The 12,978-nt window shown below is 39.0% G+C and overlaps 1 protein-coding gene across 1 annotated transcript in view; it reads left to right on the top strand.

The window, feature by feature from the left end:
* The window catches only part of LOC135078741 (uncharacterized), a 43,637-nt gene extending 30,943 nt beyond the window's left edge, over positions 1 to 12,694 (top strand). Inside the window, exons 3-12 of the mRNA XM_063973298.1 lie at positions 1,606 to 1,766; positions 3,913 to 4,015; positions 4,349 to 4,537; positions 4,794 to 4,967; positions 6,518 to 6,651; positions 7,366 to 7,587; positions 7,854 to 7,985; positions 8,056 to 8,187; positions 8,260 to 8,391; positions 12,457 to 12,694. Coding sequence (XP_063829368.1) covers positions 1,606 to 1,766; positions 3,913 to 4,015; positions 4,349 to 4,537; positions 4,794 to 4,967; positions 6,518 to 6,651; positions 7,366 to 7,587; positions 7,854 to 7,985; positions 8,056 to 8,187; positions 8,260 to 8,391; positions 12,457 to 12,660 — 1,583 coding nt within the window. The 3' untranslated portion in view covers positions 12,661 to 12,694. The remainder of the gene's footprint in view (positions 1 to 1,605; positions 1,767 to 3,912; positions 4,016 to 4,348; positions 4,538 to 4,793; positions 4,968 to 6,517; positions 6,652 to 7,365; positions 7,588 to 7,853; positions 7,986 to 8,055; positions 8,188 to 8,259; positions 8,392 to 12,456) is intronic.
* The last annotated feature ends 284 nt before the right edge of the window (positions 12,695 to 12,978 follow it).

Genomic DNA, 12,978 nt, shown 5'->3' with positions numbered 1-12,978 from the left:
TCGGCCGGCATAGGCGAGTGACGGAGGCCTGGTGATAGTAGTTAATAATAACGTATAATAATAAAAAGGTTTTCATACATAAGCATTTTGTGAAACCAGTTTCGAGCCTTGCCCCTAGCGATTTAAAGTATCGATATCTTGTCGACTTCATTTTATCTTTGTTCTCTCACTAGTTTTCAAAGTGTGCGTCACGTCACGCGGCCATTGATTGGCCATAAGGCACGCCTTCTGGCCAATCAGAGCACTTTTAAGCCGGTTGCACATGTTGTCGTAGACTCTCAGTCGCTTTGTTTTTACACAGTTGAATGTGTGTGTGGGAGCTGTGGTGGGGGAAATGTGGGGACACTGGTTCTCGTTGTAGTTACGCGCGACTTCATATCTATTCTCTTTCTATGATCTGAGCCTACCACCAACCAACTTCATTGACAACAACGTACAAAAACGTTACAGAACCGTTTGACAAATTAGTTATGCAAGAAATAGGTTTTTCTTTATTCACATAAGCACCAACGGCATCAAACCATAATGACTGCGTACTGATTGCGGGCCCGTTAACCAAATTACGTCCATCGTTTGCCGGTAAGCGGCTTTTTGCTGAATGAAATGACATGCAATTTGCGTTATGCACTGTAAACAGTGATTTTTGGGATATTAATGATGGATAATAACAAATGCTGTGCGGTTTTAAGGGATTATTGAATGCTTTAATGACAGGTATTGTGGCGTGATTAATTTAATAGCGCTATTAAAGGTATTACGATATTACAGTTATTAATTAATTATTATCTATTGCGTTTTTGTTAGGGTTCCGTAATCCTGACAAGGAACCCTTTTTTTTAGATAGGGCTTAAATAACTATAATTAATTATGTAATAAGTAGACGTACTTAATTATTTGACGTTGTGTCGTTGTCATATTATTATTATCATTCGTTCGTTCGTTCGTTCGTTTCAGCCGAAAGACGTCCACTGCTGGACAAAGGCCTCCCCCAAGGATTTCCACAAAGATCTTTATCACATAAATATTTATCACCAGCTCATTTAGGAACTATTGCAGCAGGAACACGACCCTCTCTAATTTATCAGACAAAAGTCCATCAGGTGAGATGCAGGCCAAGAGCTACCTCATTGAGGATTTAAATCATTTATGAATTCATATTTTTATACAATCCACAAGCTAACAGTTCATAAGTCTTATAATATCTTCCTTTTACACTATGGCTGGATTGCACCATCTTACTTTAACTTTGACAAACGTCAAAAATCTGTCATACTCCATACAAAAAGCACCGGTTATTGTTATAGTTACGGTTAAAGTGAGATGGTGCAACCCAGCCTTAGGCCCAAAACAGACGGTGAAACGCAACTGCAACGAAACTACAACTGCTAGTTTGAAAGTTTCAAACTGGTCGCGTCATGTGTGGTCTCTCAACGGACGCTATGGCAGAAACTTATATGCAACTCAAAAGTAACTAGCAGTTGCAGTTTCGTTGCAGTTGCGTTTCACCGTCTGTTCTGGGCCTTAGTGTGCCCAATATCTTTAGATTCTGAGTCCAACTCTATATTTTCATCTTCCCGTTTGTTTCTCACCAATGTCTCATTCCAGTCGAGGTGACATGCGGGGGCGTGGTGCAGAACAACCTGACGTACTTCCTTTCCCCGGGGTTCCCAGAGCTGTGGTCGGGCGAGCGGGACTGCAACATCACTATCGAAAAGACCCACGCCGGGATCACGCAGCTGCGGGTCGACTTCGTGCACTTCACTATTGTAAGTTGTGTTTATTGTCGGGACTAACTCAGCTCTCATTAGTCTGTTTTATTAGTGTTCAATATGACGCAAGAGCATTGGTCTACTACATACACTACGAAAATCAATAGATCGTAGGCTCGATCGCATACTACGAGTATAATTACTATAGTATTTAATAGCATAGCTGGAAAGTCCAATCCCATCAAAAACAATACTTGTCAAAAAAACCAAGTCTCGCAACTCAGCTGTTCTACGGTAAAAAGTTGTGAGATCCATGTAATACCAAGTCCAGGCCAGGAAATCTTTAACGTTTTACATAAATTATTGACTTGGCCATCGCACTAAATAATTTAATTTACACGTGTTTTCATGCGATGGCCAAGTCAATATATTTATGTAAAACGTTAAAGATTTCCTGGCCTGGACTTGGTATTACATGGATCTCACAACTTTTTACCGTAGAACAGCTGAGTTGCGAGACTTGGTTTTTTTGACAAGTATTGTTTTTGATGGGATCTCATTTCTTTTTGTATTTTGTAGACAGCAGTTATGTATCTAGAAAACTGGACCGAAAGTGAAAAATTTTACTCGACTTGGCGGTTGCACTACCGTGCCCCCAAATATTTTAGTTTTTCCTTGATTCATACACCAAACACTACTTATATTCCAAATTTGAAGCTTCTAGGTCTGCTAGAAGTGCCTTAGAATTTTGATGATCGGTGAGTCAGTCAGTGAGTCAGTCAGTGAGTGACAAAATTAAGTAACTTTGACCCGTTATAATTCTTAAACTACTGGTTCAAATTGAATGAAATTTTAAATATACCGTGTCTTTACAATGCCTGCATAGCTAATGAAAATTCAGCCTTCTAGTTTTATCCACAACGAAGTTACAGGCGGTCGAAAATGGCCTGAATTGCTTCGAGAAAAGGATGGTACGGCCGTGCCGCTTTTTTGCTCGACTTGGTGGGGGCACTGCCGTGCCCCCAGATGGGAATATTGCTTATTTGATACCACAAAATACTAGAAGACTTTAAAACAATGATTCTTGGTGAATAAAGCTCTTATTCTGCTGCTGCTGCTGGTGGGAAAGAGAGACCTAGGTTTAGTAGCTCAAACGATAAAGGGTCTTAATTATCAACATATTCAAAGTTATGCTTGATATCAGCTCTACATCTTTTGTGTTTCTGAAAGAACTGATCTACATAACTTGATTTGTTGATAACATTGAAGATGAAAAACTTGATCAACCGACGATTAAACTTCCTAATGATTGTAAAATTACCTGAGGTATATTTACCACTTTGTGCACTACATCAAGTACCTACACGAGTTTAGATTATACGAGTATATTTGAATCAAAGCATCCAGGAGATTTTATTGACTATCTCCTATCTTTTGCAGCGCTCGATAGCATATTTTTACCACATCGCAGCCGCGTCTCTCGCTAGTAGATAATTGAATTATCCGCCATATTCGATCTCTGATCTTATTGCACCCACTAACCAGTATTAAACCGTTTACTGCAGGCGATCCAATTACTTCTCTCGTCCTACGGTTTAAGAATAGTGGAAATCTTCCACTTATCTCCTTTGATATTATTTGCCGGCTAAGATTAAGCTTGAATTAAAATAAAAGCTGTTTCAATCGACTTTAGAAATTCCGCTTCCAATCGATCAACATGGAAAACATTGGGGGAGGCCTATGTTCAGCAGTAGACGTCCTATGGCTGAAATGATGATGATAGAATTAAGGACAGTTTAATTTTTTATTTTCAGTAATAGCTGGGAATTTTTAGTAATACTGTATGATACAAAAAAGTCTAATAGCGGGACTATTAACTCTTCCAGATAAGCTAAATGTAGCAGTCTGCAGTCTGGCACTATTTTTTTTTAAAGATTATTAGCAATTTGTATTGCCCAAATTACTAATAGTCTCGTTAGCCCCTCGTGGTAAGCTAAATAAGCTTGTGTTACGAGTGGGCTCACCACAATAGTCGAGCGGCGGTGGGATTTGAACCCGCGTTCCTCGGATCTCGAGTCGGCCACTCCGACCCCTTCACCGTTTGGCTATCGTAGCTATAATATTGTTGGGCTATTGTCGCCTTGTATTAAAATACTATGGTTTGACAGAAAATATTGATGCCTTACCATATCAACTTTCACAGGGTCAGCCCAACAGAACGACTGGCGAGTGCGATGAGGATGCCATGACGCTTGGGGAGGGCAGTGGAAAGATCGTCATTTGTGGGCAAAACCATGGCCAGCATTGTAAGTAAATCAAATCCATGAAGCTTGAACTGACATTAATAAGATACTTCTCCGTTTAAAACTAAAAACTCATTAAAACTCATTTTATTTTTGCAAGTAGGCTCTTAAAAAGCACGTTTACACGTCCTAGTATTAATCCTACCACTGCTTCGGGACAATAAATGTGCCTTTGCCAGTTTGTGACTTTTGGATATACAAGTAATTCACATTTTCATGCAACATGATCATGGATGACCGTAAACCAAACGTGGGAACAGGTGTAAAGGCTTCAGTGGCTATTGGCTTTAACGACTGCTATCTTATTGCTCTTTTCATTCCTCTTTCTTCTTCTAGTATACTACTCTTTATCCAGCGGAAGCGAAGTCCGCGAGGCAGGAGAACTCCCGAGCGCGAAGAGTACAAAACTATCCATTCGCATGAGAGGGAGCGAGATGCCACGACTATGGTTGCTGCGGCTAGCGCAGATGCCGTTAGCATATTCAGCGCCTCACGATTGTCTGCAGTATTTTACAAATAACAATGGTATGTTTTCAAAATTATAGTACACCCAAGACCTTAGAGCCAATGCATACAATGCGTTGCAGCGGCGCACCGCAAACATTTCGCCAAATATTTCTATGTAAGACGACGCAGCGACCACCGCTCTGACGTTGCACCTCTGCCGCAACGCATCGTGAGCTTTGGCTCTTACTTTGTTCTTTAGCCCCTGAACGTAACATCACAGCAATGTCACACAAACACATTGCCGCAACATTTCTACTAGGCGTTATCTTTTCAGGTACAATCAAGACCTTCAATTTCGCCATCAATGGCCGTCATTTGGCAGGGCAGGAGTACAGGGCATGTATGCGCAGGAATGTGGGGTTCTGTGCGGTTAGATACGTGCCGTGTGACAGCAGATCGTTTAGAATTGGGCCTGGAGGAAATGCGCCTTTCGTGATGGACCTGGCTGGTGAGTTAAGACACTATATCAATAAATAAATTAGCATTTAATATTTGACGCAAACATGTCTGATGTATTTTTACAAAGCAGCCTAATGGATAATGAGCCTGCCTTCAAATTAGCGTGGTGATCTCGAACCTACGACCTGTCTCTTGCAAAAAGAGCAGTTAGCGAAAAAACGCGCGTCCACCAGACACAGTTTTTTTTGTATGTTTGAAATTTTAATCTTAATTCAAATTACGTAGGTATAAAAACGTTACCAGTCGTTGTTTATTTTCCAGTTGGTAAACGAAAGTTATTTTATTGTTTACCAGCTGGAAATATAATATCTTTGTGAAGATTGAGATTGGCTAGGCGAATGGTTTCAAATAAAGAGTTTCTCAAGAAAAGTTGATTATACCTTTACACTCAGACCTGCAGTACGGGCCTGGTGCCTCTGGCGGGCCGGGCACAGGGTTTTACGGGCCCGACGGGTCCTTCGCACCTGGTTCAGCCACTACTATGAGGACCAACGTCACCGGGGACCAAGTAGCTGATCAAACCCAGAACGGTCTCATATACTTTAACCCTGATTACTCCTGTAGTTAGGATCCTACCCCCTTGCTACAAAAAAGTTAAGCGCGCGTTAAGCATTTGTTTAAAATGACTTTTCCATATTAAGGCTGAGTTGCACCACCTAACTTTAACCGTGACTATAACGATAACCGGTGTATGTATGGAGTTTGACAGATATTTGACATTTGTTATAGTCAAAATAAGATGGTTCAACTCAGCCTAAGGCCCATCTTACTTTAACACTTACTTACAAACGTCAAAATCTGTCGAATTCCATACAAAAACACCGGTTATAGTTACAGTTAAAGTTATGGATGCAATTGAGGCTTAATATGTAGATATCATTTAAACTAGTGTAAAGGTCCCTAATTTTTTCACGTGTTTGTGGGATAGCTTGTATTACAGAGTTAGATATACTGGCGAGGCATAATTAGTCCCTTGTAGTTTTAACTAGGTAAAATACCTTATTAACAGTTTTAAGCTAACATAGGGAAACAGGTTAATTGAAACTTACGGGTGTTGTTGTAGGTAAATTATTGAATAATGTGGCTGAAACGTAGTCCCTGTAGTTTTTGATCCTTTACCACAAAAACTAATTACCTTGACGTTTTTAAGTCCGTAGTCTTAAGCTGAGTTACACCATCTTATTTTAACCGTAACATTAACAATAACCGGTGCTTTGACCGATTTATGACGTTTGTCAACTTTGTCAAAGTTAAAGTAAATTGGCGCAACTCAGCCTTAGTTTGCTAGACACAAGAAGACAAGCATTGCATGGTAAAAATAAAAACAAAATACTCATAATGCCTTCCAGAGTTCCGTGCAAATATTATATTGCATAAAGTACGTCTTGCATGTGGTTCAATATCAAGAGTTGTTGAAAGCATGCAACCCATGGATTTTCAGTTACGTCCATTCACCATCCATCCATTGTAGCGTTAGCAAAATGTAGATATATACCTACCTAGGACGATGCCAATATAAACTTTGGTGGCATTCTTCAGGTGTGATGCAGCAAGAACAACTGATGCCAGTCAATGACGCTCAGGTGCAAGATGAAGAGGAAGGTTCTGGAGCAGATCCTCAGATGGCGCCAGTGGTTGAGGCGAACGTCGCACCGCCTAGTCTTGCTTTTAGGGTAAGAATACGTATAAAGCTGACCGCAACTGAATCTTCTAAGAACATTTTTTGAAATGTATCTAAACTGTTTGCAAGTGCCAGTATTGCTAATAAGTTCGTTTAAAGTGGACAAAGATATAATAGAAATATCAGAAGTTAAATAAATCGTGTTTCTGGTTCTTGATTGCTTCTATGCAAAACGAATTTTCGAAACTATGTATTACAAATTGTGGCCATTACTAATAGATTTTAATTCTGGTTGTAACTTAATACTAGTTGATTTTATTATTTTATTCAATACTCAATAAGTTTATTGCTTCCATAATAGTAATATCACTCGCAAATGTGTAACTAAAATATTAATTAATTTCTTAAATATTTGGGATATTATATCAAGTTTGGGCCCTTTAGTAGTTAGTTACCCGCCTAACTACCATATACCATCTTAATTTACATATTTACGTACTTATTGATTTCCCAAGCTCAGTCCTTAATAATCTTAACTGTGTGTGTATATTCCTAAAAGGTAAATCAAAGGTATCATAGTTATAATAATGTATTCAAACAATTTATCTATACCCATATCAATAACAACAGTCCTGGTTTTCTTACAAATAAAAGTTATATTTCATAGATGCTTCCCCTTTTCAAATTATTATTAAACCCCTTTATTCTAGTAGATTAGATCCCTTTAGTACCCGTAGCTAGTTTTAACCCAAACTAACCCATTTAGATCTGGAGCTTTATCTGGCCGTCTTGGCTGTGGGGACAGAGCAGAGGCGCCAGGACTTGGGGCTGGAGCCGATGGTCTCCGTACGCACAGCACTACACTAAAGAAGACGACAAGTTCCGATACTATGGCTACGGGAACTTCGGGGTCGGCCTGCAAGGCTACGGCAGGCAGAGATGCACGGATCGCATCACTATTCCTTGCGAGAACGAGTATTTTGTGTCGGTTAGTATTCCTTTTATTCATAGGAATGTTAGTATTTAGTTATGTAGTATGATTGTTACGTTAAGCACTACACGAAGGAAGACGACAAGTTCCGATACTATGGCTAAGGGAACTTCGCGGTCGGCCTGCAAGGCTACGGCAGGCAGAGATGCACGGATCGCATCACTATTCCTTGCGAGAACGAGTACTTTGTGTCGGTTAGTATTGTTTTTATTCTGAGGATTGTTAATATTTAGTGTAGCAAGATTGTTACGTAATACGCGCAGCACTACACTAAAGAAGACGACAAGTTCCGTTACTATGGCTACGGGAACTTCGGGGTCGGCCTGCAAGGCTACGGCAGGCAGGGGTGCACGGATCGCATCACTATTCCTTGCGAGAACGAGTATTTTGTGTCGGTTAGTATTGCTGTTTTGTTATGAGAAATATTAATAATTAGTTAGCAAGATTGTTACGTAATGCGTTCAGAACTACACTAAAGAAGACGACAAGTTCCGATACTATGGCTACGGGAACTTCGGAGTCGGCCTGCAAGGCTACGGCAGGCAGAGATGCACGGATCGCATCACTATTCCTTGCGAGAACGAGTACTTTGTGTCGGTTAGTATTCCTTTTATTCATAGGAATGTTAGTATTTAGTTAAGTAGTATGATTGTTACGTAATACGCTCAGCACTACACCAAGGAGGACGATAAGTTCCGATACTATGGCTACGGGAACTTCGGGGTCGGCCTGCAAGGCTACGGCAGGCAGAGATGCACGGATCGCATCACTATTCCCTGTGAGAACGAGTACTTTGTGTCGGTTAGTACTGCTGTTTTGTTTTGAGGATTGTTAATATTTAGTTAAGTAGCAACATTGTTGCGTAATGCGCGCAGCACTACACTAAAGAAGACGACAAGTTCCGATACTATGGCTACGGGAAATTTGGAGTGGGCCTGCAAGGCTACGGCAGGTAAAGGTACACGGATAGCATCACTACCTATTCCTTGCGAGAACGAGTACTTTGTGTCGGTGAGTATTGTTTTTATTCTGAGGATTGTTAATATTTAGTGTAGCAAGATTAAGATAAGATAAGATAAGATAAATTTATTGAATAAAAACTTAGCCTAAATACAAGAAACTTAAATGGGACTATGAAATTATTTGGTTAGTAACAATATGTTAATTAAGGTAGTATACCTAAACTAAGCAAAAATGTTTGCCTGTGTTTTAGGTATCCATACTTATTATGTAAGTTAGTGCTTAATAAACAGATATTATAAATAATTACACCAAAACAATGTTGATAAAGTAATACGTAATATCAGTATAATACGTTCAGCACTACACCAAGGAGGACGACAAGTTTCGATACAATGGCTACAAGAACTTCGAAGTGGGCCTGCAAGGCTACGGCAGGTAAAGGTACACGGATAGCATCACTACCTATTCCTTGCGAGAACGAGTACTTTGTATCGGTTAGTATTACTGTTTTGTAACTAGCGTTCGCCCCCGGCTTCGCCCGCGTTAAATTTTGTCTGTCACAGAAAAATTTCGTCGCGTGCGTGTAGATTTCTAAAACCGGGTAAAAATCTATCTTATGTCCTTTTCCAGGACTCGAACTATCTCTGTACCTTTAATCAACATTGGTTCAGTGGTTTAGGGGTAAAAGCGTAACAGATAGATAAGAGTTACTTTCGCATTTACTCGTATAATATTAGTAGGGAAGTAGGGATATGTTTTACGAGTAATAGGGATACAAGCGAGCACTTCTTGGAACTGGGTAATGAGGCGCCAAATTAAATTACTATTGGGGTAAAATAGATGTATAACATATCCCTTCTTATTAGGGTGGTCCTTATTCCTACGAAAAAAATTTTTTTTCTTATATTTTGCGGGGCACCACGTAATTTGAATATATACCATATGAAAGTCTTTCATTATTTTTTTTTTAATTTTTAAAAGACATTTAGGGGTCGCTACCAAGGTTTGAATTTTAAGTAAAAACACAAAATCTGTATTTGTTAGATTCATTTATTTTTAGCCAAAGCCAAATAAAAATATTACAAAATTATTGTTGTTGCTATGAACTAAGATATTATGTACAATGTACATATTTGAATCAATTATTTTTAAGATATAAGAGTTTACTTGTTAGTATCTCGACGCGTCGGTACCATGGTCGGTACAGAAGAGGGGTTGAGGGGAGAAGGGGACAAGAAGCGATTGTCTATTCTATCTATGCGATGTTCATTTGCACCTAAAATGTGATATAAACACTTAAATAAAACATTTATGAAACCATGATTTAAGATCTTCAAAGCTTTTTGTAAATATTTTGACAGCTGGTAGCGACCTCTAAATATTAACCAAAAAAAAAAAAACAAAAAAAGCTAATTTCATATTTAGAGGTATATAATCGAATGAGAAAGTGCCCCGGAGAGAATTCAAAAGTCGAAAAATAAGGACCACCCTACTTCTTATGTTAGCACCACATTACGCGGAAATTTGAATGCATTCAAAATCAAAATCAAAATCAAAAAATATTTATTCAGTTTAGACCACAAGTGGCACTTATGAACGTCAATAGAAAATAATAAAAAAAGAAAAGGTAGCCCTTATGGGGCACTTTACATGTCTCCTTATCTTTTGGGCCCTACCAGCGCTTCGAGACAAACATTTATGGCAAGTGCTGAGAAGAAACGCCGGAACAAACTCAGTCACCACTTATTGCCAGGAATTATCTAACGGTAAGAATAGTCAAATTTAAGTACATCAAATATGTGCAGACTGAACTGACCACGCATCCTTGTCATCAATATAGTCTCGAACCTTGTAGTACCCTTTGGACATAAGGGTATTTTTTATATGTATCTTAAATTTGTTTATTGGCAATTCGACAAGGTTGTGTGGTATTGGTATACATTTTACATGACATTTGGCTGATATCGGGCAGATTACGGGAAAGATGGGTACGTAGTACACGCTTTCCGCGAAGTAAGCAATTGATCTTGAAAATGAACTTGAGAAAATGAACAAAATGCCTCTTAAAATAAATCTAAAGATTGAGGTATATCAAGGACTTTATCAGCAAGTAGTGAAACCAGCTCTTTTTATTGAGTTTGATAAGTTTATCTCAAAATTACCTGAACTTCCTCAATTATTCACGGAGTCACGTCCAAAACAAAGCGAAATAAAATTCCAAGATACCACTTGAAATGTCGTTCCACAACTTGAATGGGTTCATAAAAATTTACATGCAAGAGTTAAGTTACATTGTCTCGCGCGGTGCCGAGTTCGAGTCCCGAGGGAGGCGCGGATTGTCGAGACGTTTGAACAATGTATGCGATGGAGCTTCGGAGACTGATTCGTCTTGTTATACCAGCTTTATTATTTATCGTCTTTTGTCTACGAGGGCTTTGTTTCGGCGTTATCATTTTGTTATAAGTAGGGGGAGTCCGGGAGAGTTTACCCGCCTTCCACTAAAATGCTCATAAATATTTCTATACTTACAAATCGCTATTTTTTATTAATTGTATGTTAAGCTACATTATTTAGCTATATTTTCTTCTAAGAAAGTTTAATACATCATTATTAGTTTAAGAGTAATTAACAATTTTAACCAAAGTGATATTTGGCTAATATCTCCCGCCTGGGTGGGAGACTTTACCCCCCAAGTAGGGAGCCTTTACCCGGGTTTAAAAATAAGCAAAATAATCACTAAAAATTATAATACTATAAAGAAATTTAATCTTCTTGAATGAAAATGTGTAACAATTTAATTCTTTGAGGTTTTGAAAAAAATCAGCAACGTTTTTTCTATTAAAACTGGTTGATCTGGATAAACTAGTTTCTACTGGGGCAACACCTCTAATTTTCCTTTATCAATGTTACATACCCATAGCATTTCTTATTACTGACATCTGTCAGTAATAAGAAATGTTTAGATCTCTAAATGGTTCCTATTTCTAGATGTTCCTTTTTTTATTGGAAAGGCATTTTGGATGATTATCTGCAATAAAAGTACCAGATTACCCTGGGTAAAGTCTCCTCCCGATACCAGGCTAATGTCTCCCACCCCAGGTCAAGCTGTCCATTATTACATTTTTATAAAAAACTATAACACTTAAGTAAAAACTGTCTACCGTAAATGGAACTAGGATAATTACATTTACTATGTATATAAATGACATGCTGGAATCTATTCATAGTAAACAACTGAAATCAAATATCGAAAATTGAAAAAAGTTACTTTTTGGGCTCGAAAATGTGTTATCACTTGTCACTCCTAAACCAAACTACCAATCGCAACGGCAATGCGTGAGCGAGGTGGGACGCACCTAAGGAGTCTAAGAAGTGTGGCTACGTCGCAATATTTAGTTCCAAAAAAATTCTATGAGCAGTGGCTATTGTCTCCCACCTGCTAAACTGTCCCGGACTCCCCCTAAGATTCAAGTTTGTAAATGTTGGCAGAATTTGATTTGAAACATTTTTAATGTCTGAATAAACAAGAATAGAACAGCAGCTGGCTACTAAGCCGACATTCTTTCTCTCTATTATTTTCATAGGTAAAACAACTAAAATCAGAATGATAAATTGAGCTTCATTTTTGATATGCTAATGGTATTTGTTCGTTTTAAAGGACATTTACTGCTGGATAAAGGCCCCAAGGATTGATCGACTGATCCTGCGCTGTCCGCGTCCTGTAACATTATCAGATCTTCGGTCCATCGATTAGGAGGCCTGCCTACTTTACGTCTTTTGGTTCGAAGTCTCCACTCGAGAACATTTCTGTCCCAATGTCCTACGAGCAATATCCCCACTTAAGTTTGCCAGTGGTAATTGGTATTAACTATTATCCATAAGTACCTTATTTCTTACTTCCAGAGCACATCATACATTCCCGGCGTCTGCGACCCTCACCACTGTGGAGACAGCTTCTGCCCAGGGTCAGGGTCAGACTGCCGCGTGGAAACTTCCATTTCACCCTTCGCGGTGTCGGTCCACTTCGGCCCGCCGCAACGCAAGCGTAGCCCCGAGGAGAATATTGGAGCCTGTCTGCGGTACACGCAGCTGCCTTGTGATGGGTGACCGCTGGGAGAAGTCCTGGGTTCTGTGCCCAAAGGGTGCCCAAAGGGTGCCAACGGGACTTACGGGATCTCAACTATATCGACGGCAGAAAGCGATTTTGTCGTATCTCAAAAAGTCCGATTTTACACCAGAGCAAAAAAACTGTTTCAAAAATTCATAAATCTTAAATTAAGAAAGTTAGAAAGCTGAAATTTTACATGGTTTTTCTACTAATTAAACTTTATTTAATAAAGGTGATTGGAATATTCTATAGTAACTACTTCATTGACTTTTGACTAGTTACAGCAATTGATTTTTTAATATCGAGCTGCAGAAATG

The sequence above is a fragment of the Ostrinia nubilalis genome, chromosome 15 (assembly GCF_963855985.1).
Source record: "Ostrinia nubilalis chromosome 15, ilOstNubi1.1, whole genome shotgun sequence".
NCBI classification, from domain to species: Eukaryota; Metazoa; Arthropoda; class Insecta; order Lepidoptera; family Crambidae; genus Ostrinia; species Ostrinia nubilalis.
The sequence above is the reverse complement of the archived record's forward strand: the minus strand, read 5'-3'. Positions and strand labels throughout refer to the sequence as shown.